The sequence below is a fragment of the Erithacus rubecula genome, assembly GCF_903797595.1.
Source record: "Erithacus rubecula genome assembly, chromosome: Z".
Taxonomy (NCBI): Eukaryota; Metazoa; Chordata; class Aves; order Passeriformes; family Muscicapidae; genus Erithacus; species Erithacus rubecula.
The window spans coordinates 14,719,133-14,745,526 of NC_136661.1; the positions used below are offsets into that span (position 1 = coordinate 14,719,133).

General features: G+C 36.4%; 1 protein-coding gene across 7 annotated transcripts in view; it reads left to right on the forward strand.

Moving 5' to 3' along the window:
- PDE4D (phosphodiesterase 4D) overlaps nt 1-26,394 on the forward strand; it is a 511,449-nt gene that overhangs the window by 247,811 nt on the left and 237,244 nt on the right. The window contains exons 1-2 of one of the 7 annotated variants that reach the window (XM_079330600.1): nt 23,177-23,404; nt 24,080-24,342. The exons of 4 other annotated variants lie outside the window; for them this stretch is intronic. In XM_079330600.1, coding sequence (XP_079186726.1) covers nt 24,296-24,342 — 47 coding nt within the window. In that variant the 5' untranslated portion in view covers nt 23,177-23,404; nt 24,080-24,295. 2 more of the 7 variants (XM_079330602.1, XM_079330601.1) reach the window with 2 other exon arrangements.

Here is a 26,394-nt window from a genome sequence, read left to right on the forward strand (position 1 = left end):
TTTTCAAATCCATCTATGCAGGATGTACTACAAAATAAACAATATTTAATGTTAATTATTATTTTTTATAATTGTAATACAAAAATATTCATTTCACTTCAAAGATATTTCTTGTCTAACGTTGCATCATGTAGAAATCAATATTTTTTGTATTTTCTGTATGTATTATTTGTTACAATTTAGACTATGAGTTTTAATATCAAGTCTATCATGGCAAAAATAAAAGTAGAGGTAGAATTTTCCTTCTGAAACTGAAGCAAATTTTCATAGTGGAACTGACTGGTATCACTGCAAATTAAAAATTCAGATTTGTAACTTATCCTTAATGTCTAGGTGAATTTCTTAGTGTGATTATTTTCAATGACAGATTGAATGGAAAAAGTGTGGGTTGGGAGTGTGTCTTCATAATGCTGGACTGCGTAGCCCAGGTCATGACTTTGACCAAGAGTTAATTCCCTCAGCAGTGTCAAAGAGAAGTGCTAACATCTCTGTAATCAATTATTCACGATACCAGAGATACTGGTAAGAAACTCACAGTTCTTCACCTCTGTTATTTGCCTTCTGTTAATTGTCCTCATTACTGAGCCCAAAAGTGTTTGAAACACTCTTTGGAATTAGCTTTTTATAGTTGTGGGTTACAGGCCACATTCAATAATCTCTGGTAGTTGCCATTAACGTCTTTCAAACCTATCAGTAATAAGAAAATGGGTTTGGAATATAGCCATGGCTTTTATTTTCTTTTCTTAAATTGCTGCCTTGGTTTTTGAGTGTCCTTCTTTTTAGTGTCCTTGATAAAACTTTCACTTGCTGATGTCTTGAACTGAATTCCATTTCAGTATGTATCCATACCTCCTTACAGTGTTTGCTATAAATAAGAAATCTGTAACTCTGCAGACTCAAAAATGAAGTCAAAACTATCACTTTGTTGCCATATTAATGAGGAACATATCAGCATAGTTATACTCCAAGGCTGGCCTTGGAGGTTTTTCATCTATCTGACATAGCTTAGCTAATTATAAGCTATAGTGCTTTAAACCATGAAAGCCCATGGCACTGTACAAACAAAAAGGGAGTTACATTCTTGGGGATTATAAGCATGAAAATGGATTATCAGTAGGAACCTTTTAAACTCAGCAATTTCCTTCTTGTTAGAACCTGAAGTTGAAAACAATATATCTTTCAAAACAATTAGATTTTATAGCTGGAGATGAAACAGCCATGTTTGTTCTCAGTATCTACATTTATTGAAATTAAAATTAGACTGTATGTGTATATTTTTATAAAACAAGCATTTAGCTACCTTTTATGGAAAAAAAATTATGAACAGATCTATTGCTGACCTGTCCTTATGCCTGCATTTCCTTTTAAAGACAATTCTGAATCTTCACATATTTCTATTAGCAAATCCTTCCCACAGCAATGCTATGATTCTGACTTGACTCCCCTCTTTGCATAATGACAATCTAACAGGCAAGTTCTTGCAGAGAATGAAACTTCTGTGCTTTGGAAATGAATGAGGTACAGAAAGTAGATCTTGACTTCTGCACATCTCTGACCTCAGTACCCGGGATGGTCACAGGCTGCTTATGTAGAGGGTGATCATGAGGCACAAGCAGGACAACCAGGGGACCAGGCTCTGCCAGAAGGGCTTTGTGAAAGGCAGATCCTGTTTGGCCTCCTTCTTTGAGGGTGACCCACTCAGTGGGTGAGAGAAAGCCTGTGGATGTTATGTGCCTGGGCTTCAGCATAGCCTTCGACACTATCTCCCATAGCATTCACCTGGAGAAAATGTCTGCTCATGGCTTGGGTGGGTGTGCTGTGCACGGGCTGGAAACTTGTCTGGGTGACTGAGCCCAGAGAGTGGAGCTGAATGGAGTTACCTCCAGCTGCAGCCAGCCACCAGTGCAGCTCCCAGGGGCTCAGTATCAGGGTCAGCTCTGTTTAATGTCTGTGTTGATCACCTGGACAAGAGGATCTGGACAGCCTCAGTCAGTTTGCACAGAAGAACAAACTGGGCAGGAGTATTGATCTGCTGGAGGGTAGGAAGGCTCTACAGAGGGATTTGGGCAGGCTGGCTCAATGAGCCAAGGCCACTGATGTGAGGTTCAACAGGGCCAAGTGCTGGTCCCTGCCCATGGGTCTTAACAACCCCAGGCAGTGCCATAGGCTGTATTGGGTTTGCAGAGTCAGGTTTTGGAAGTGGGCTAGGAGGAGTGGTGGGGAATCTACAGGAGAGGTTCTGCAAGAAGCTGTGAGAAGCTTCCCCCATGTCCAAGTCAATGACAACTGGCTCCAAGTTGGACCCACCTCTAGCCAAACAAATCAGAGATAGTAGTAGCCCCTCTGTAATAGCATATACAAGAAGAAAAAAAAAAGTTATTATGCAGTTGTAGTCACTCTCAGAGAAGAGGAGAGTGAGAATATTTGAGAGGAGCAGCCCTGCAGACACCAAGGTCAGTGCAGCAGGAGGGACAGGAGGTGCTCCAGGGGCCAGAGCTGAGGCTCCCCTGCAGCCCCTGGTGCAGCCCATGGTGAGGCAGCTGTGCTGCAGCCCCTGGAGGAACATGGGGATGCAGAGATCCACCTGCAGCCCTTGGAGAAAACCCACAGTGGAGCAGGTAGACACCCATGAAGAATGTAGCCTGTGAGAAAGAATCCTGCTGGAAAAGTTTGGGGAGAACTCTCCTTTGGGAGTGACCCCATGCTGGACCAAGGGAAGGACTCCTCTTCCTGAGTAGCAGCAGAAACAATCTGTGATGAACTGGGGCTACCCTCCATTTCTCATCTTCCTGTGCTGCTGTGGAGGAGGAGGTAGACCCTGGAGAGGAGGTTAGGATTGGGGAAGATATTTTTGAGATAAATTTTACTTCTCATTATCCTACTCTGATTTTGAGTGTTAATAAATTCAAGTAATATCCCAAAGTTGAGATTCTTTTGTCTGTAATGGTAATTGGTGAGCAATATCTCCCTGACCTTATCTCAACTCATGAGCCTTTTGTTTTATTTTCTCACTCCTGCCCAGTGGCAAAGGGGACTGATAGGTGGATACCTGGTGTCCAGCAAGGGTCTACTGACCATACAAACTTAGAGTGGCTGGAAAGCTGCCCAGTGGAAAAGGACCTGGGGGTGCTGGTGGCAGCAGCTGAACATGAGCCAGGGTGTGCCCAGGGGCCAAGAAGGCCAATGGCATCCTGGCTGGATCAGCAATAGTGTGGGCAGCAGGAGCAGGGCAGGGATTGTCCCCCTGTCCTGGGCACTGCTGAGGCCACACCTCGAGTGCTGTGTCCAGCTCTGGGCCTGAGTGCAAGAGAGACACTGAGGGGCTGGAGTGAGTGCAGAGAAGGGAATGGAGCTGGGGCAGGGTCTGGAGCACCAGAGCTGTGAGGAGCAGCTGAGGGGGCTGGGGGTGTTTATCCTGCAGAAAAGGAGGCTCAGGGTGACCTTATGGTTCTCTCCAAATGCCTGGAAGGAGGCTGTAGCCAGGTGGAGGTTGACCTCCTTCTCAGGTAACAAGAGATAATACAAGAGGAAATGGCCTTGAATTTTACCAGGGGAGGCTTTAATTGTATATTAGGAAAATTTTCTTCACTGAAATGTGAAGATCAGGCTGCACAGGAAAGTGGTGGAGTAGGTGTCCCTGGAAGTGTTCAAAATCATATGGATATGGCTCTTGGGTACATGGTTTAGTGATGGAACTTGGCAATGCTGGTTTAACCATCAATCTTGATGTTCTTAAGAGTCTTTTATAATCTAAATGATTCTGTGATCCTGTGATTCTCAGTTATCCAGTACTGTATTAATCAGTGAGCTTTTTCAGCTCACTCAAGTAAGATGACAAGCAGTAATGTACAGTTCAGTGGTGAGATGTACTAATAATAAAGATCTCTATTATTCAGTTTGGGGACCATGCTGAAGTAGATGTGATACTGTGTGCTAGCCACTACTGAAATAAGGGGAGCAGTAGACATTGTCAGAGATAAAAAATGCAGCAAAGAAATTTCTATAGATTTTTCTTAAAGAAACTAGTCAACATTATTTTTCAAAATACATTGTATGAAATATAATATTGTGCACAGTGAACTATTGGTGAGCATATTTAATATTGTACTGCCTTGAAAACAGCATGATACAGTACTGCAAGTGCTGTGCATGCCTACTAATGATACCTGATAGACTTAGCAATGAGGAGAGAAAAATGTTTAGATAAGGGGAAAAATAAAATGAGAGCAATATGCATCTGTAAGGGAGAGCTAACAATTTAAAATAATTTGTGCTTTCACTGGGCAAAAGTAGGGCCCTGAATACCCAGATCTGGCTGGAAAATGAGAATTGGCTCCTGGGGAGAAGCAATTTTAATATTTCTTTTGTATTTCTGGAACAAACCCAAACTTTGTAAATTTATAAACAGAAAATTTAAGTGACAGTGAACAGCCATTTCCCCATGCTCTCCAATATGAAAATGTATAAAAATGTGCTTAATTGTGATATAGGAAGATGAAGTACAAGTTCTTTCTCTGCATGTGCCAGCATTGAAATTTAGTGTGCATTTCCCACAACACTGCTCATTCCTTTAGCAAGGGATAACTAGAATTCCTGGAAACCCAACCTAAGCATGCAGTCTGATTTTTACATTTTCTCAATCTGTTTATCCTTTCATGATCTGCAGGGCAACATGTCCGATTTTCATTTTCTAGATAATGAGGTCAAAGCAAAATATCTTCTTTTATCTCCTTTAATACTTAACATGCTTTGTCCTTGTCCCTTTCCTTCTGATCTCACCACTGTAGTATAGATTATAATTTCAAGAATGTAGAATTGTCAAAATCAGAACACCATAGGTATCAAAATAGAGCAAAAAACTGCAATCAGCATCCTGCTGTTTCTTCCCACTCTCCAGCGAATATTCTGTGAATTTTCTATAGCAGGTTTTTTATAAAACCTGTAGTGCAACAGTTTTCTTTTCTGCTGTTTTTAATATTTTTAAAATAGCGTAACTATTTAAAACACTATTTTAAACACTGTGTAACTATTTTAAACACTGTAAAACAGTGTTTTACAAAGAGTTGCAAAATAAAATATGTTTCTCATATTTCCAATATTTGCAGAAAAACCACCAAAGATTTCTTAAAATTCAGCAGTCACTGAAAATCACTCTGATAGAGAAGTTCATCCTTCTGATGAATTCTGCTCAGCTAACTTAATTATACTGCTTGAAGTACCATTTTTCCTTCTGCTGACTATCTTCCTCAGAAATGTTTGGCAGGCAGCCTACCAAAATAACCATACACTCCACATTTCTAAAACTGGAGGTTTGCCGCGTCAACAAGGCAACAGCAGCAGATTTTGTGGTCAAATCTGGAAGCCAGTGTGTTGTCACAGCAGGTACAGCACTGGTAACTCATCATCTGCCCAAGCTATAGCAGACAGGTGTGATCAGGGCTATGATGAGTTAACACTTCCTGAGCAGTGCTCACACCTAGCTCCCACTCCAGAGGCATTAATTAGCAAGATGGGAATATAGGAAAATAAAAAAATTTCAGTTTTGTGCTTGGACAGGTGACTTTCATTCTTGCTCTTTGTATAAATCTATAATGATGCAGCATTTAATTACTTAATCTTATTTTTTTATTTGGAACCCATTTGGCTGGCAGGCACAGTCAAGGTTCATTGAAGAATAGGACCAGCTGAAACAATTTTACAGCAAAAAGCAGCAGAGGGTAAAGACAGAAAAACATTACAGACACCAAAGAGAGGAGACCACTTAATTTACAGCACCGAAGTGATAATGAATTTATGTAATGTGCTTGAGGCAAATTTCTCTTGAGTGTTTCTCTTAAGCTGGTTCTGTAAAAGGTTGTGTTAAATATAAAGAAAATTCTTTTGGTTTATATTTAATTTTCCCATTAATTTTATTTTTGCTGTTGTGTATAGCCTCTTTATTATTGTCATAACAATAAAAATTTAGCTCCCACTTCTTATTAATTTTAGTCTATTTTAATCTCTTCTTGCCCCCCAAAAAATTCGGGATGTGTAATATATCTTTACACTGAAGAACAGCAAGAACAGCAAGAAATTCTTTCAAACAAGAAAGAACACATAGCCTTTTCTTTGTAAATCTTGTATTAATTTGTTTATTGACAGTAATTACAGAAGTTAATATATCTTGTAACTACTACTTCTATTGTAACAGCAAACAAAGATAAGCAATTGCCTAAAGACATAAGAAACATAGAATCTCTGAATCAAAAGGATTAAAATGCAGTATTTCAAATAATATGATTTAATATCATTATTCTTTCTGATGTCCCTCTGATGTATAATGAAAAAAGTACTTGCAAACTTGCAAAATTTTATGTCTGGGGTTTCAGTTGATGAAAATATGAAGCAGTGACAGCAAAATGAATAAAATGTCGTGAAATTTCTAAGTGTAAATGGAAATGCATTTTCAGCCCCCAGCAACTGAAATATCTATTAAATATATTTAACACTACACAGCCACCACAGTATGAGTTAGCACTATTGAAAGCTGCTTACCTTAGGACATAAAATGTGTCTTTTACATAGTCCAAGAAATAAATTCAATGCCAGGAAATGTTAGTTCAAAAAACTTCCCATTTCCACCTCCTTCTTTACATTGTAAAAGCTGTCAGAGAGATTTATTCACAAATTTTTTACAACATGTCCTAGGTGTGGTTTGGATTGAAAGATGTTGCCTTGGGGACTTTTGCTTCAGAAAACAGTATTAGTGTAGTTGTCAGGCATTTCAAGTAAGTTTGTCTTGTCCCCAAGTTTAGAACCACAGCAGACTCACTCACGAAACAATGTACAAAGAATCATTTTTAAAAGAATGCTTCTCCAAGACCTGATGACACACTAAGAGTCTTATTCAGGCTTTGGCAATATGTTATTGACATCCTGGTAGACTTATACAATGCCAAAAAAAACCCTAAAATGGAAAGACATACTACTGCAGATTATAGACCTGGAAAGACCACAAGAAATAAAAATTTTTAAAATAAGAGCCTAACCAAACCAAACCAAAAAACCCAACTACAGTATTTAGAAAGAGTAGTTTTGTTACTATTCTGTCTGCTGTCAAAACTTGCAGTAAGTTAAAGTTATCCTAATTCCTGACTGAGCATTTAAAATCAGTATCCTGAAAAGTTAAACTGGCTATAAGAAGCAGTAGCTTATTCTTCACAGCTGAAGGAAAAAAAAGAGTGTATTAAAAATGTTTATTTTATCAGATTGTTTTGTCAATAATGAAATAGCAAATCTGATTTTTTGCTTTATCAGCCATGATTTTTCTTCTCCTAATCATGTTAAGAAAACAGAAAAAAAAACAAACTAAACTCAAACACAGAGTTCTCTAAACACCTTCGAGGCTGAGTCTCAGTTGTGAAGTCTTGAAGGATACAAAGAAGTCTTTTGCAATACTTTCAATTGTTTTTGTGCTAGTTGAAATCCATACACACCACTTATTATCTTTAAATATCTATAGCATATTAATTATTTTCTATTAAAACAACTCTAATAAACAACAAACACTCAAAAGTGCTGTGTTCTGTATTGTAATAGAATTCTATTTTCCAGTGAAATGTGGCTTTCCAGAAACTTGGAATAAAAAAATTTTCTCATCAAATTTTAAAACATCACAAAAATAGTGTGAAAAATAAATGTCTACTGAACCATGGAGTTACTTCAAATATACACAGGTATAGTGTATCTCGATAAGTAAAAATAAGTGTGAAATTTAAAGGAGATGAACATTTCATTAGGTTAAATAACAAAAATGCTAACAAAAATTTTTTTAATCAATGATTAAAATATTTAAATTATTTCCATTTGCTAATTTAAATTATGTTAAACTTTTAAGATTTAAATATTTTTCAAAATCTCTCCAAAAAACTTAGGAGAGTTAGTCTCCTCCGTCTCTTTGAAGAACTTTTATCCCAAGATATCAAGACCTTCTGCCTAATATTCTGAGTGCATTTTGGATTGAGACCTAAGGCCATTTCACAGCTATCTGATCAGACTGTCCTCACAGACTGAACTCTGCAAAGATTGAAGAAATCTTCCATCTGTCCTGCAAAATGCATCAATTACTGGTTGTGATGTATAAGTTAAATGATACAGAGTGGTCCAGGCTGCTCAGGGCCCTACAGTGGGCTGTCTTTCCATAGCATTTGACTCTGAATTCCCTCTGGATCCTACATGATACCCTTAAGACAGCAAGGTAATATTTTTTTTTTTTGTATACATTCATTTGAAAGTGTTTGAAATGATAACCCAGGGTGTATTGCAGCCTGCCAAGTGTCACTTACATTGTGTGGCTTGGGCTTTTGCATAGCTTTAGTGGCATTTGGGGATAGAAAATTCTAGGGTAGCAGTGGAGGATTATGTAGGTCCAAGGAAACCAAACTTGATGCATTCTGGTCTGTATTCCCTGCTGGAACTCATCTTCAGGATGAACTACCTCAGGACCCTATCCTGATTTTGTCTTAGAGAGAATGAGCTGGAGTGGTCTGAAGAAAAGCCCTGGAGAGACTGTGGCTCCAGAGCCTGGCAGCTCATGGGCTGTCTCTGTTTGTGAAGTGTGAGCACAGACCATGCTGAGGCTGGCAGTACTGCAGGTGACAACACTGCTGGTAGTTAAGGAAGGTCAGTCTTCCTCCTGTATGTGTATTGATCAAAAGATCTGAGTGTAGAGCTAGACAAACTCACAATTTGAATCTTTGTGTCTGAGGTTATTTGGTGACTGGAAATAGAAGATTCTTGATATTATTACTTTAAAAAGTGAAGTCCACAAATGTTTCAAAGAAGGATTTGGAAGTATGGAGAATATTTTCATGCTATCTATAGGAATGCAATAGGACAGGACTTACCAAAGGACTAAATAGGAATAGATTTATAATTAAAGCTAGGGAGGTATTCCTACCTGAATGTTTTTATTGGTAAAGCCTCATGACAAAGATTCATCTTGTTCATGAGAAGTTTTTGGTGGTGGTGGTGGCAGTGGTGGTGGTGATGTTGTAAAGAATTGAGTTTATTACCCAAATGGAACAGCATGCACTGCAATATACCTGCACCAAAGCTTTGATCAGACACTGTTGGGCAAAACCACACCACATCCTATAAAGGACATTATTGGATAATTTAAGAAATAATTATTGAATTTTAAATGTGGAAAGACTACCTGAGAAAACACAGCACTAAAATACTTAAAATTCATATGCTTTCTAACCTGGCAGGGAAAGCTATGACAATCTTCCATCACTGTACAAAGTTAGGAAGATATATAAAGGCATTTTAAATTAATCTCTCAAAAAGCCCCACAAAGCAAAAACTAGCTACCATCAAAACCAAAAGAAAAACAAGAAAGCATGTGAAAAGTTTAAACTACATTTTAATGGGTTAACTGAAAAAATTCATGAACTAAGCTTTGTTGACATTTTTTTTCTTTTTAAAAACTCCTGCCTATAGTGATCTCTCCCAGGTTGAAAATATAAGAACTGAAATACCCTATATATCCAACAGAGAATTCCAGGTGACAGCAATAGCAACAGCAACAGGAAAATATTTTATTTGTGTTTCCAATTTCTCCATTCTGCTTTGTAACAATTTTTTTTTCTTTTTATTTTTTGTACCAAATACAAGATCTCTTCCCCAGGAAAGACTGGACGAGGTGATTTTCTGAAGTCCATTCCAACCTGGTCTGTTTTATGCCTCCATGATTCTAAATGGCAGTGTAATGATTTTGTAGCTCACCAGTACCTGAAAGACAATTATTAATTCAGATATATGGGCTTGCAGAAATGCTGACAGTCTGACCTTCAGCTCAGTATAAATGTTGATCAGTGAAGCATTGCTTGTCTCTCTACATTGAAAACAAACTAACCAAACAAGCCACACACACACAAAACCTAGACAACGCAAACAAAAACCAGCAGTAAACCAGAAATGCCTGATCTTCCTGAGAATTTATTTACATTTTTTTTAAAAGAAAGACAGCCAATTTATATTTTCCATTTTTACAGACATGTCACAAGCTGCTGCATACCTTTACTGTACCTTCTTACAAACTTTGCTCAGTTGTGCCAGAATTTGTGTGTTTATGATTTCTTTCAAACATTGGCTTTTTCAGATCATTGCATTTCTGGAATAAATGGGTTATTATTTAGGAGCTTTCTTTTCAGTGTGCTTGTAAGCTAATTACCAGACAGTCCAGTCACAGTTTTGAACATGTTTGTGTTGTTGTATTTTCAGCTATGCATGTGCCTATAAATAAAGAGACCTGAAAGTTACATAACTTTTAGTGAATGTATACAGATGGACTATGACTTTAGAAAATGCTTAACCTGTGTACTCCAGATTTTGCCTTGAGATTTCCACAGAAATGTTACTCACTTGCAAAATAGTTATCATATGAACACTTGTAAAACTCAAAAAGTTTCTAGGGAAAAATATAAACATTTAGTGCTGGAAGGAGGACCAAGTGTTCTTACATGAGAAGCTAATAATTTTGTCCCACAAATCTCTAATTATATTTTCTTTGCATTTGTGCTGGAATTGAATTGAATTCTGTGAGGAAGAAAAGCTTTTTATGAACAATGAAAAAATTACAGAATCTATATAAAAAGTATCTTTCCTAGAAAAATGAATGCATGCCTATCTAAAACGCTCATGAAGAAGAACATATCCTTAAGCCTTCCTTAAGAACATGCTTCAAATTCTACAGTATTTCTTTACATCTTTAGAATTTTAAAAAAATCTTATGTATTGATGTATTTTATAATAAGTATTTGCATGAGAGCAATTTTAGATGTGACTGAATACACCTTCTTTCAATATTGCCACCAACTTCACAGCTAAAATGTCAGGTTTTAGGTATGCTGCATTTTATGGCAGCTGTATTTTTATTGCTATAAAAAAGACAGCCCTTCTAGATATTTCATCTGGGTCAATGTAATAGGATTCCACACCCAGTGTTTAAAATATGACAATAAATTTGGAGCAGAGGAAGAAGCTTGTTTTCATAAAACTTCCTTGTCCAAACCCAAAGATATTTTATCAAATGATTCTGAAATTTTATCAAGTAATTTGAGGTGTGTGCTATTAACTGCCTGGGTAATAAAAACCACTACCTGCCATCGGACCTTCTTTGTCCATCCATGTGTGATCCCAGTTCCATGACTACTTCCTGAAAATAAAGAATTGCTCTTCTGTACAGTCATCAGCTCGGTTAAGAAATGAATTAAGAGATGATGTTTTAAAAATATTTTCAGTAGTAATTTTTTTACAAGGAAATCTTGCTGATTGAATGTTAAGTCTTCAGTTAGTCAAATAGTGCTTAAGTACTGATTGCTAATATGTTCAGATATTTGTCAATTTTCTAATATTATATATAGAATCTTAAAAAAATTTGTGAAGGGTGATGAACTGATCTTCCAGGAAGCTTACCACAGTTTAAAAATAGCACACTCTACTGGTTAATTGCAATGGGCCATCAAACTCATGTAAGTATCACAAAGGCATTTATTATTGAACAGTATTACATGCACTGTTGGTGTATTAACTAGATTAATTATATTTGGCAGTCACAGATAGCCTTACATCTTTAAAACAGATTATGAAGAATGATTAATTTTTGCAAAATGACGTAAGAAATCTAAATGACACCTAAAATGTGCTCTCTGGAGGTGATTTCTTTGTGTAGGATAGATCAGGTATTGTACAGTACTAAAAAAAACAAACTATATTGTAACTTTCTGTCATTCTTTTTGACAACATTTATGCATAATTTGTTATAAAAGCCTTAATAATTGTTTCTTATATGGTATTGAAACATATATGCACATAATTCCTTATATGCAGAAGTTATCTGTGTGCTTCTGAAATATTACCATGGAGAAATGTAAGAAGACTGAATGAATAGCACTGTAAATTGAGGATTCAGAATATATCCATAAGCCTATGAAACATCCTTGAATTGATATATTTCAATATTTCAACCTGTAGATGCATTGTGAATTGCTGTTTCATTGAACTTCAATTTCTGCCCTTTACCTTCCAATAAATTTGCATTAAATTATTTGAAACATGCTTTTATGTCAAGATAAGTTGCATTAGTGACTTCAAATAAAAATTTTAAACATCCTGGATTCATTATAGAAAATCTACATGCCAAGATTTTATGTCACTTGATTTACCATCAGAAATTCCATTTGGGTCTATTACAGTGCAGCAGCTCTCAGTTTAAAAATCTTCTTCAATTAAACATAACTTTGCTTCTTGGCATCTGGGAAAAATGAGGATTTTATGCTATGTGTTTATGCTTCAATGACTACATGACTTATTTTAAATAGTTATTGCTACAACAGAACAGTAATTATAAAATAAGTTTGAAAATTTCCTGTGACCTTTATTGCTTGTGAATCTAAAGATGTTTTCAGGTTTTCAGATATTTTTGAATTTTTGTTGCATATAAGAAATAATATAAAACTAAGTTCAGTAGTGAGCACTCTAAAGAATGAGCATAAGGAGGTACCTAGTGCTCAAATAATGGAACCAAGAGTTTCATGTCCATTTCTGTATTGCTTTCTAAGGACTAGACTGAGGAGTAGGTGATCCTGGGTTTAGTTACTATTCCCTTCCATACAGACGTCATAGTTTCTGTGCAGATGAAATCTACAACTACATATCTACAACAACTACCTCATTCTTGTAATAGCAGCCAGCAATTTTATGTTGGGTATGATTTCTGTGCTAATTTAATATGACATATTCCAATGAAAAAAAATTAAACATGGGTTTCAGTGTTACCAGCACAGTCAATCAGCCTGTTTTTTCAACAGCTGAGCTTTGCAAATTCCTATTAATTCAGTGGAGCTGCTCTATGTCCAGCCCTGTAGAGGACAATTTCAAATATTCAGCTCTAGTTTAGGTAATTCTGTTATTCTCCTAGTTTTGAAAAATATTAATTTCGCCTTCACCTTTTCTTTTGGAAAATCAAAACTTCTATTCATTTTTTCAGTAAAAAATTATGGCACCATGGCCTTTCAAGTGATCAAATGGCCAGAAAAAAAACCTGCTTAATTTTTAAGTAGAGTTTAGAGTTTAAATATGGATTTACATGAGTGTTTAGAATAATTTTTGCTAGCATTTTCTATCAGAAATAGTAGTATTCTAGTAACTTTAATTAAAATAAGTCTGGAAGATGTATATTCAGGGTAAAATGTCTTTAAAATGTAATAGCTTTCTTGATTTTCTTCTTCTAATCTCTAAGATTTTGTCTGCAGTGCACTTGACTTTATTTATTACTAAGACGTTGTTTTAATATCTGTATTTTTGAATAAATAGCAAAAGCAGCAAGCAGTGTGGTTACTATAGTACTACAGTAAAGGTTTATAGTTCAAGCAGTGCTACCTTGGCTTTCCATAATGCTAAAAAGTTTCTGTTTCTCATAGGTTATGTTGGCAAAGTACAGTAAAAGCAATCCATGTCATGAGAGCTTTCCAAATTTCCCAAGTCTTAATAGCTAGTGACTAGAGGGCATGACTTCAGAGACCTAATCTTCTGACTGGACCTTTCCATGTCTGCCTTTGTACCAATCATATGCTCCTTTTTTGTCATCAAATGCAAGGAAAAAAAAAAAAAAACAAATGTCAAAGAGGTGTCTTATGTTTGCAGTGATAATTTAATTCTCTACTTCCCTAGATTAGATCTAAAATTTAGTGTGTAAATATAGGATATAATGCAATGCCTTGCTATTGGTCTTCAGATACAATGGGGAGCTAGGCCTAGATTCAACTGATCCTGCAAATACATCACATATATGTCTGAATTGAAGTGTACAGGTCCTATAGCTTTTCCTCATCTCATCTGACTTAAATAATTTTCAAAATGGAGGGATTTCTCTGAAGGATATTTCAGTAGTCTGACAAGAGACAGGTCTGTAGTCGAGCTGTCTAAAGCACCTAAAGCTGTGGTCTGTCTCACAGATACTCAGTTTTGGAGTCTGTTCTTCAAAAACTTTGGGAGCATATAGGAAAAACAAGGCATGTTTCAGTAATTTTTTATGCTTTTTAAAAGTGGCAGTTTCTAAGCACTGCAGTTTAAAAAGACTGAGGTATATTGTGAGGAAAGACTTCCATTTCTACCAAATATATTTGAGGAAATCTGTGAGGCTTCAGAACTTCTCAGTTTGTTCACAGTCACACTGTTAGCAGTTAACACCATGGATGGCATTGGAGTATTCAGCATTATTAGTGATATAAATGCAGTAGGACTTGGACTTCAAACTTTAGAAAAGGCTGATATAATCTCATGCAAATTTGTACTTCAATCTGCAAATCAGAGAGGTTTGCTACTTAGATGGTCACATGCTTGCTCTTTATTGTACTCCTTTAAAACATTAAAAAGAAACTAAGAATGGCTTTGTATACAGGGAATACGGGCCCATATTAATCTTATAAATCTCATTAAGTACTTCATAATCAGCTCATTATTCTGCTTCTTTTAAGAATGTTTTAGTCCACTTCTCTATGTAATGATAATAATTTCCCTCTGTTTTCTACTTATTTTAGGACTGTAAACTGTTTGAGATAAAGATATTGTATTTTCTATGTTTCTTAATAACCCTAAGAATCTGTGGTTCTATGTAGCTATAAAGTACTGTACTATGATATTCTACTTATCCATAGCTACAACTCAGCTACATATGCACAAACAATTTTTCATTCAGCTGTATATATTTGAGCAAGTTCTGTATATAATTCCTGGGACAGTGAGAATCTCTTAATATTACAAAAAGTCTAGTTGGGTTTTTTTCCCTTTTACATGTAGCAGGGAAACAGAACTATTACCTGAATTAGCTTTCCTTTAGACACTCAGCAATTTAAATTAGGTGTTCATTCTTAAACAGCTTTTACTTAAGAAGTTTACTTTATCTTTAATATCTTTTCAATTTTGAGTTTTAGTTCTTATACTCTAATTCAAGTTACAAATATATATCTTTGTCAGAATAGAAGTTGTCACTTAAAGCTAGAAGGTGCCAGACTTAGAATGCACAATCACAAATTCATGTTTTGGCAGCATCTGACAGAAAGGAAAAAAAGTACTTGTGTAGAAAGGTAATAATCATGATAATTCCTGTCTAAAGAACTCTTTATCAGTACATGTGTGTAAAGGTGTGTGGACAACATTATATATTTGTGCATGAAAGATGATCTGCAGACCCCTGGAGTTTGTTGAACTGGTTCTAGAGAAATGTGGGAAAGGCAATTGGAAAATAAAAAAGGGCCAGCTTGCAGAAATTGGCTCTCTGGAATCCACTGGTAGGGGCATGGGAATTGCAGTTTGATGAATTGAAAATACCAAACATGAAAAGGAAGATGTTCCAGATATGCAAAAAAAGGTGTGTTGGGTGGATATTTCCTGAAATCAGTACCAGGAATGATTTAAAAATTCAATGTTTGTGTTGCATGGAAGAATCTGTAAAATATGGTAGGGGCTGAATAGTCTGACAAGATAAAACTCATCACTATCTTTATCAATATTCAATGAATGAACAGAAAGCAGAAGGTGCATAGTGCTAATAAGGAAAATTATTTTGAGCATCAAGACAGGCATGGTAGATGATAGGAACAAAGGTATTTAAATCTAAATTACAAATATTATCTAGAAACAAATCTCAAGCAATAATGCTCTTAAGTTAAGGGGACTGGATGTCCTTTGCTCAAAAACTTTGAAAGAACTGGTACAGGAAATCTCACTCTTATAGTAGGGATTGTTAATAAGATTATAAAATCAGGAACAGAATAATATTAAACATGTTACTTGCATTTTAAGGTATCAGCAGTGATCTAGGCAAGTAGAAAGCATTTTTCATTTAAGAAAGAAAAAGAAAAAAGTTTTGAAGACTTTTGAAGGGTTACTAATCATCAAGACAAATATGAAATTGGATTAAATTGTTATGAGCTTACTAAATTAATTTGCTCTCTGCAGCCTTATTTTGCAGACAAAATAGTAGGTGGGCTCATAGAGGTGATCTTTGTTATAATTTTACTTGGGAAATCACTATTTATAATAGAAAACATGAGTATAAGTAAAGAAGTTTAAGGCAGATTAGGAGGTAGTAACAGAAGAAAAAAAAGAACTGTAAGAAAGTAATATTATTTCCCAAGTAAAATGTTACTAGAGTTCAATATTTCAGTTAGTGCTTTCATTCATGGAGTGCACAAGTGACATTTTCATATGATTCAGTGGTAGGAAACTACCACTATGGAGAAGAATCTTGCAGTAGTTCAGTAGGAGGGAAAGTAAAGCTTACATGTTTGATGTCTTGAAATTTTCTGAAACTATGAAGGAAAATGCAAAGTCTATTGATAACAATGAGCACAGGTTGGCCACAACTGAAAGGCAAGTTCAGTGACTCAACACTACTTATTTTACTTTCATAATTACTAGCCTTTTTTATGTGACATAATCTCAATGTTGAAATTATATGATTTTGCAAGACCTGAAGGTTTTGACATAAAATATTTATTTATGTCTAAGTTCCAAACAGGCAGAAATTATTAGCTTATAAATAAAATTAAAAGCAACAAAACCAAGGCAAGTCACATCAAATAAAAAATATTTTAAATAATTAGTGTACATTACCTCTCAAATACCAAACTTCATATTCTGATTTCAGAAAGAAATTATAGTAATGTGGGTAATTTTTGGCTTTTTCCTCAGAAAAGTTATATTGAAGGTTCTTGTTTGATAAAAAGCTGAAAGATCTAGGTTATTTATTATGAAAATAATAGTAAAAATTTCAAAATTCATTAAGGTATCTGAAGAAGTTTTAGGAATCCTCACACAGAAAATATTCATTTTCATTTTTTAAAAGGCAAAATATTGAAGTATTTCCATCTGAAAAATAATAATAAAAATTTTTGGTGAATAAACAGCTCCAGACAAAACAGAATTATTTTAATGGGTCATTAATAGTTCTAGATGGTCATCTAAAACTTAGATCTTCAAGAAGCTTTTTTGAGATTATTAAATTATTATTAAATTATTAAAATGGTTATTCAAATGTGCAAACCATATTATAAATCATACATTGAAATTAGTTGGTTGAACTTTTTATTTGACATCAGAAAAGCATACTTGATAGAAATATAAGATATATTAGGAGAAATGACATCTCATAAAAAAATAAAGCATTGTCCTGTGTTTTACATTCCACTGCTTTTCTTTCCCCATCCCAGAGAAGAAACTACCTAGATAGGAAAGTGCCAAAAAAAAGTATGTCTAAGTAAGATTCAACAAGAGCTGCCAAGAAAAGTCCTTTCTCTCCATTTCTTGTTGTAAATCATAACTGATTTGTTCAGTTCAGTAGTTATCATTCATTTTACAAAATATTCTTGTGTCCAGAATCACATATTCTACTTGGTAAAGTAGAAAGAAGCCATCTTCACATGTGCAACTGGGTAGTGAATGTAATGTAAACATTACCAGATGTGGTAAATAAAGTCAAACAAAAAGTATTAGCAAATAAAATTTCATCCTGCCTTGTAATTTAAAATTTCATCTTACCTTGTCATTTGAGATTCAAGTACTCTGAACTGCAGTTGACCAAAATAAGCACAATAATCTCCATATTAGAGAACAGGTCATGACTATTTGCTGGAAGTGTATTTAATCTGACCTCATTTTGCTAACACTATATAAATAAAAAGATGTCATTTTACAGTTATGAAAACATACAATTTGTTTTCTTGTATAAATGCTTCCAAACTGTCTTTGGCAATGTTGGTCATATCTAGTATTTTCACTGAGGTAAAATTTTAGAATTTGTGGTTACTGGAAGTCACTTCCTATTTCACAGCAGACATACATCCAAACTGAGAGTGTTACCAGGCCCATATTCCATAGCAGTAGTGACTCCTTACACAGAGCTCAACCTCTGCTTCTGCCCAAAAATTAAGATATCTAGGATATAGGAGGCAAAATAATGTGATAAACATTAGTCTAAACTATCACTCCTTTTAATATGTTAAGCCTAATCTGTTAATTATATATGTTAATATATATTCTGTTAGCAAAATAGAATAACTATGGGGTTTTTTTTCTTTTTTTAAGGCAAATAAAATTCATTGGTCGATCAGTGGGTAGGAAAAGCAGTACAATGGGAAAAGAGAAAAAAATAATCTGCACCTCTAATTTACATTTCTTTTGCATAGATGTAGTTTCTCTGTATATTTCTTGAATGATCTTTAAGGCATCTGTACCCTGTTTTATGCAATAGTAAGAAAATGAGTCTTTGAGCAAAACCAGTGGTGCTTAATCCAGGGAAGTATGCTGCTATGAATGACATGTATTTTTTTTAGGTATCACCAATCAGTGGTATGTAGGATAGCAAAATTATTTCTCTTCAAATGAGATCAAAAATAGTTTAATCTCCCTGAGATGCCCTGGCATTCTTTTCCACACCACTCTTTCAATGCCAGTTTAAATCTATGGAGCTCTAGGGATATTTTTATATCAGTTATAAGACATAAATGGCACAACAAAAGTATAACAACAGCTGATGCTTACCAAATGAGATGAGGAAAAATAACAATTTTTTATACACCTAAGAAGATTTTACATTTTAAAATGAGATTATCTGAAAAAATCTCTTGCTCTAATTGAAGAGAAAAGAGCAAGACACAGAACAAGCTAAGGATTTAATAGAAGACACATGAAATATTCATTTTTTAAAGTTTTTGACCTGAAGATTCTTTGGACTTCAAAAAGGGTAGGGGCCTTGGATGGAGAATGTTCTGCTCAAATTACATTTATAGTTCAGCACATCATTTTCAGAACAAAAATATACTTGATAACTAAGCTCTTTTTGTTCTTAAGGGATAGCCGCAAGCTCTTAGCAACATTACCTAATTCATGATTGTTGTTCAAAAGTGAACTGTATGTTTTTGAAGATTTCTCTTTTAGTAGTCATTTCAATGAGATAATTATGACTCTAAGCCCTCAAGCCCTCGGGGCAAGTTATGTGGTGTGGGTTATTTCTCCACTGCATAGTGCTCATTTAGACCTCTCTGGGTACAGGAAACAAATTTTCTGTCATTTTTCAGTTCAAAGTGCCTGAAATCATGTGAGGCTCTGTCAGAGCCCACTGGGGTGATGTTTCTATAGCATGACACCAAATGCATGTGGCTTGTCTTATGATTCGTCAGGAAAATATCCGAGGGTTGAAAGTCTGTAAGGATGTAACAAGATTGTATAGGAAGAATGGAGAAAAACTACTGTTATCTGAACTGCTTGAGCAAGTGATTATGTGCTGAATCTTAGAATCTGTGTTTCTTTCTTTCTGAACATCTAGTTTCCTTACTCCAGAAGAGGATCCAATAGAGAGCTAATTTCCTTGCAGGGCAGATGGCAGAGGAAGAACACAGGACAAGCTTTTCTTGTCTTGACACACACTCATATAACATTTGTTTGTGAGCTAAGAAATGTAAATATGTTAAGGATTCCACTGGGTTTATCTGCTCACTCTGATGAGGATCCTGATGAGATGAATTTGTGCCTTTACTTTCTATGCTATTATTACTGAAGACAACTTCTGGGGACCTAAAACATTGTGTGACAAAAAACCCTATAATTTGCATGATTTCCTTCACATGTGCAGTGGGATACATTTCTTATTTCATTAGCCACACTGATATTTTAATTTATGTGGTCTTCATGGAAAGTTTATGAATAATGATGGCATCCTAACACTTAAAATATAGAAATTAATCCCAAATAAGGAGATTTTTCACATCCATGTGTTATATTTCTATAATATTGCAGATGAACACATATTAGAATTTAGGTGACTATTTTTTTCAATTCTTTCCATCTGTTTTAAAGAATCTCTTTATATTTTTTTTCCTTAAAAATGCGTTCTAAAATACTATCCTTTTATTTTTTTAATAAGAATTTTTATTTCAGCCTTCTTCCCAAAGCCTGAAATTGCCTTCTGCACTGGTCATTTATGTAAACAATGTATTTCTTACATGTGTGGAGTTGATCTCCAGAAACTCTCCTTTTTAGTGGTAGCATATTTCAGGCTCCACAACCATTCATTACTTGGAGGGCTTTTTGAAACTTTTTATGGAATTTGAAAGTTTGATAAGTTTTCTTTTATTGATACTTCTCCAGAATTTACTGGTTTAAGTCACCCACTCATCTTGCATAGTCCAAAAAAATCTGCCATTTGCCATTATTACTATTAAATATTTCTTAGTACTGTCATCATTTAGAAAGGTATGCAGAGATTGGACATAAGATACAAGGTTTTAAAATAAAGGAGAGTTGATTCAGAATAGGTGTAGGAAAGAAAATTTTTTACGATGTGAACTACTGGAAGTTTCCCCAGAGAGCTGGTAGATGACCCATCCCTGGAACCGTTCAAGATCAGGCAGGACAGGACTCTAAAAATCTGTTCTAGTTGCAGATGTCCCTGTCATTGAAGGGGGTTTGGACTAAATGTCCTTTAAAAGTGCCTTCCAACCAAAACCATTCCAGGCAGGATAATGGCCAGAACCATCACAAGGTAAACTCTTCCTCTGGTGTCTGCTAATGCATTGGCATCTGTAAGAGAAGCAGAGAAACTATTCTAGGGGATTTCAGTTCAAGAGACATAGACCTTAGTCAATTTTTAAGTGAATTTTCTGGTATGGCTAGTAATTGAAAAGCTGAGTGCTGTGGGAGGAAGACTACATGGAAATAATCCTCTTTTTGGTTCTCCTTCACCAAAAAAACAGAATGGAAAGGTGTTTGCAATTTTGCAGTATTAATAGACTGGTTAAAAATAAGGTTTATAGGACACTCTTTAATCCCTCCTCTTTAGATATTTCACTGGGCAGTAAGAACTGAAAGATTCCCAAGACTATTAAGAGAGAGAAAGATCCTTGCTCTGTAGTCCAATGCAACTATTATTAGAAATGAGACGTGCTTTTAGATAATCTGATTCCTGCTACAAACATACTTTGTCCCAATTAATTTAATATTCAAGAAGATTTTGTATAAGAACTGGAATCTAGGGTTCCTCCACATCGGGAAAGATTCATAATCACTTGTACACTTCTGTTTGTGTCTGTGTCATTCTCCCTCCAACTTCTTCATGTGTAGTCAAGATTCTGCTTGAACAGGGAAGAGCGACTGCACTGTCATATAGCCTAAATTCTAGTGGTCTGAGCATTCTTCTGGTAAGCAAGGAATCAAATTAAAATCTGTTTCCAACTTTTTTTTGTTTTTGTTGTTCGTTGTGTTTCTGTTGTTGGTTTTGCTTTGCTTTATTTTGTTTTTCACATGCAGAGTGGTTGACAAGTTATTATGGGCTTGAACCGGAAGAATTTCACAAGGCAACCTATTTTTCTGGGTAAAGTCTCTAGCTTTGATTTATCCCTGCTAAGGAAAGCCCATATATTGTGCATTCCAGGTCGCTGGTGAGTTCTTTAACTGGTTTGTAATACTGTATAGTAACTTTGTATACACCCACACTCCTTCTGCAACTCTGCTTCTGAATGAAATTAGCTGAGTCAATGGGTGCTAGGCTTTGTGCTGAACTTAACACTAAAGAAAAACAGAGAAATTGTAACACATATGCAGAGTAGACTCATTCACAGATTTCAAATGTGGGAAGTGACAGGTCAGTGCTGAGAAGCTATTTCTCAAGATAGTACAAGTCATTATGTAAGTCTAGTGTTGAAAATGTCAGTGCCTGTGAGTGATCGGGCAAGTATGCAATGAGATAAGTGCAATATGAAATAGTAATGATGGTGCAGACCAGTGCAGCATTCACTACAGTTAATATTTCATAATAAGTTTATCTAGCTTAGAGGAACCAATGGACAACAGGAATAGGTATTAAATAGATTTTTTTCATATTCAGATGAATCATGCAGTGTTGCAGTTTTTAGAGTTTTGTTTATATTCTCTTCAAATATCTCTGGTATATATTCCCAAACTAAGTGGGAACATAACAGCTTGCCTGCTCCCTTAAAAGTCACACTAAATACTTATCTTTACTGAATGATTATATATTTTATTTTGTAGCATCTTAGTGAAAAATGGTAATTTGCATTTTCATTATTACTAACTGTCAGAGTATGCTTTCTAGCATGGTTGTACTTAGGACAAAAAAAAAAAATCTCACCTTCTGTATAGAGTAGTAGAACATAAATTATGCTACAGCCCCTTTAAATGTTGTAATCTGTTGTACTTTTGCACTGTAAGTCTTCAAATGGTATTTCATATTACTGATATTAATACTATTACAAATACACTTTTACAAATATTATGAAGATTCAGCAACATAAAAATGTGTGTGGCAGTATAGGCTCCCTTTTTATAAATGAATTGAAATACATGCCATTTCACTGTCAATACACTGTGACATTCAAGTACTTCAATATTTTATTCTGTCTTTAGAGTGGCATCAACTCTACTAGGGCTAATTTGGGGTATTGTAGAATAGGGTTGTGACAAGTGACAGAACTGATCTTGAGGAAATAGGATCTATACAAATGTGACGTGCAATACCTTATCATGTTACTCCCAAGTTCACCCACACCCTAATCAAATAAAAAGTCTTATCACACGTTTTAATGTCATTGAAGTTGCAGCTGGCTTCCATACTGCAGGATTTCCTGTCCAAAAGGGCAAGGGGATGTTAGAAGTCTAGGAAGCCTTAGTACAGTGTAAACCATTTAGAAGAACGGCAAGCAAACAATGTATGACCTGAGTATGCTGAAGTATAAAAGTCCAGAAATCTTTTACATCTCAGTACAGATCAGCATGGTGAACTCTGCTTCCCGCGCGTCTCTTTTCCTGCAGATTTTTGCACTTCTGTGCATCATTTTCAGTGCTTTCTGCCACCCTGGAGGCCCGGGCCGTCCTCAGGAAGGCTCGTCCGCTCGTGGCCCGTCCTTGCCCTCCATCCCGGGCGGGTGGGAGCGGCAGGGCAGGTTGCGCGGCGCCGGGAGAACCCACCTAGAGGGCCCCCTTGACGCCAGCGCAGCCTCTGCCAGGCAGAGCCCTCTCCGCAGCCGAGCCAGTCTGCTGCAGGACCAGTGCCACGCAGCCCGACACTGTCCGGGGCTGCTGCTGCTGCTGCTGCTGCTGCTGCTGCTGCTGCTGCTGCTGCTGCTGCTGGGCAAGGAGACCAGCAGCCCGAGGGCAGGCTGGAGATTCTGGTCCGGGAAAGGGGAGTGTGAGCCTGTTGACGCTGCATTGCTTCAAAATAGATGCCGTCTCTGTAGCCTGGGCTTAAGAATCTTCCCGAGGATGCTTGCCAGAGCGTAAGGAGTGATAACTACTGTCTGGGAGCTGAATTGGGAAAAAAGGACAGCAGTGAAAGAATGCTTAGGTAACACGGGACTTATAGCTTTGCTTTCGTTTTGCAACATACAAATTGATGCACGTGGGTTTATATACAGTATAATATCAAAACAGAACTAGACTCTGCAGTGAGAGTCAATAGCTTAGTCATTTCACTTAAAGGGAGCAGCCTTATTACGGGGTTAAACAGCAAAAATGAATTTGATCGTTACATGATCATATCCCTTGACATGATCATATCCCTTGATGGTATCTAACTGTAGTCCTGTCCTATGGAGTGGAAAAAGCATACTTCCTTCCTTCTTTCTTAGCTGAAGAAACAAAGTCACAGTACCAAATTCAGAAAGAAGTTTGGGGTTGTTGTACAAGGCTATTAAACATCCTCCTGTTCCCCAGGCTCGTAAGAAAGGAAAACTGCATTAAATTGATCATTGATGAATATGTGTCTAAGAAAGAAGAAAAAGCAGTATTCATTTCTGAACATGGCAAAGCAATCTGAAGTTACACATCTCTCCCTAAACACTGATTTGGCACTGGTGGCAAGAAACTATCTTTTAACTAACCTTTTCCAACTGTTCAAAATGCTGCATATGAAGATGCTTTAATTCACAGTCAAAGCACTTGGATTTTTATCAAGGCAAACTATTGGCATTGTCAGAACAGTTTCTCTATACTGATTAGTTTAATGTTTTTTTTAAAATAGCAAGTGATGCATAAATGGATGGACGTGTACCTAGAAAACCCTGTGAGAAGTCTTTCACTGGATCCTGGGAATTTTTATTTTTGTGGATTACAGTAATTCTTGCAATAATCCCTGCTGTTGACTGCTCATGCAGTTGTTCTGGCATGCATCTATGAATACCATAACAGATAAATCAGTCTGACAAGGAAAAAAACTAATGTTGGAAGACCTGTGAACATGATGCATGTGAATAATTTCCCCTTTAGGAGGCATTCATGGATATGGTGAGTAATCAATACACATTATACACTGTTAAACTCAAAATGCTTATTTGCAAAATACTGTGACAATGACTAGATGCTATGTTTTTACCTAAATAAATGTCAAGTGAGGACTAACAGAACTGTGAGAAAAAATGAAAATCAGACAGAGATAGTAGTGATGAAGTAATAGGAGTTTAGCACTTCATATTTGCAAAATAGGCAAGTCATAGAAATGGTATTGTTATGGTCATGTTTTCTTACATAAGTATTTCGAGCAAGGTGATGTATTTTCTTCCTGTATCAAAGGAACAGTTCTTCACGTTTCTTTCTTAGCCTGATTTGAAGAAAATAACAAGGGCATGTTTTCCCCCCATATTTTTTTGTCCTAGAACTTATTTATTTATATACTTTCAAGTGACCTGGAAAGATGCTCATTCATATGGCAATTCAGTAGTCATTTATTAAAGAGATGCGTAAATGCTGTAGAATGTTTTTGTATGGGAGGTTTCAAATTGGTCATTTGAAAGACAATCACATAGCACTAAAATTCCTTTATCATGGCTAAAACATCTGTTTCCTCTTTGAATCACAGGCATCTATAGTTCTTCCTGACTGAAAAATCTTTCTACTTGCCTCGCAATACAGTGCAGTCAACTTGCTTATAAATTCTACCAGTGGCTGTTGCGTCATGTCTTCCTCCTGATGCTGGAATTAGTGTCTTGGTTGGCGCTTAATGAAGATTATTAGCTGAGGCAGAAGCACTTCCCCGCACAACTTTTGCCCTTCGGGCAGGCGCGGGGTGTTTCAGAGCGCTGAGGGAGCGCGCCCGGCGCTGCCGGGCAGGGCGGCGGGGCGGGCGGGGACGCGCCGGGGACGCGCGGGGACGCGCGGGGAGCGCGCGCCGCCAATGGCAGGGCCCGCGCGTCACCGCGGGGGGCGGCGCCGCGCGGACAATTAGCGGGCGCGCGCTGCTGCCGGCGCCTCGGCTTGTGCTCTTAATTACAGCTGATGCCGCCTTGCCCTAAGACCGTTCCAGTCTCTGCAAAGCCCTTTGAGATCCGGCTTCAAACCATTTCCCCCCCGAAAATTAATAGCGAGATCTCGGATGTGTTTTTTTTTTTTTTTTTTTTTAAGCAGAGTGTGCTGGAAAGGACACTGCAGGTGTGCCCGCACCTGACAGAGAAACCGCTTCCATTGTCTTCTAAGGATATGGTTTACTTCTGTTTTTATTGACTTAGAGAAGTGTTTTAAGCACTCCTTAACCCACAGGTTAAGCTCCTAAGCATTTTTCAAACATGAACAGTGAAGTTTGCTGAAAGACGTTTGGAGCAAACTGTGATTTTTTTTATCTTCCCTAAAAGCTGGTGCCTGTCTTCCCTCTCTGCTCCTTGCCAGCCCTTGCCCCATTGTCTGGGGAAGCCCAGCAGAAGTGTTTAATGGGAAGACATAGGAAGATAATTATATGTTCTATATTTGCTATTTTAATTGAATGCAAACCATACTATGGTTTTTGCCTGCATTTGTGCTTACCTAATCACAAGCCTTAATTTAGAATGCAAATACTTTTAGAATGCTATTATTAATCTCAGCTCTCAGAGAATAGGCAAGTTTGCTTATTCATGCTACAGTAGATCTGTAAGAGGAATTTTTGGGTGTCAGGATGTTACGTTGCCAGTCACTGCTTTTCGTTTCATTCTGAACCTTCAAAAATCCATACAATGCCTGTAAGGTATGCTGTCCTTTTCTGTTGGGAATGGAAATTGTCATGAAGTGTTCTCTCTCTTTCTATATATATATAGTCTCTCATGCTACTTTCATATGTGCTTTAAAGGATGACAGTGAAGATAAAGGAAAGAATATCTCTCATGGGACACAAATAGTTTTATGTTTATTAATACAAATACTGGTTGATCATCTTTAATAATGTTTCTTTCACGTTGATGCAACACATCAGAGGTGTCCTGTGGCCTGTGTCATATGCTTCATGATGTTTGTAACCTCTATGAGCATGCAAAACCCAGTATTTTAGAACTAGATCATTGACATTAAAGGTATTTTCTATACATTAGAGAC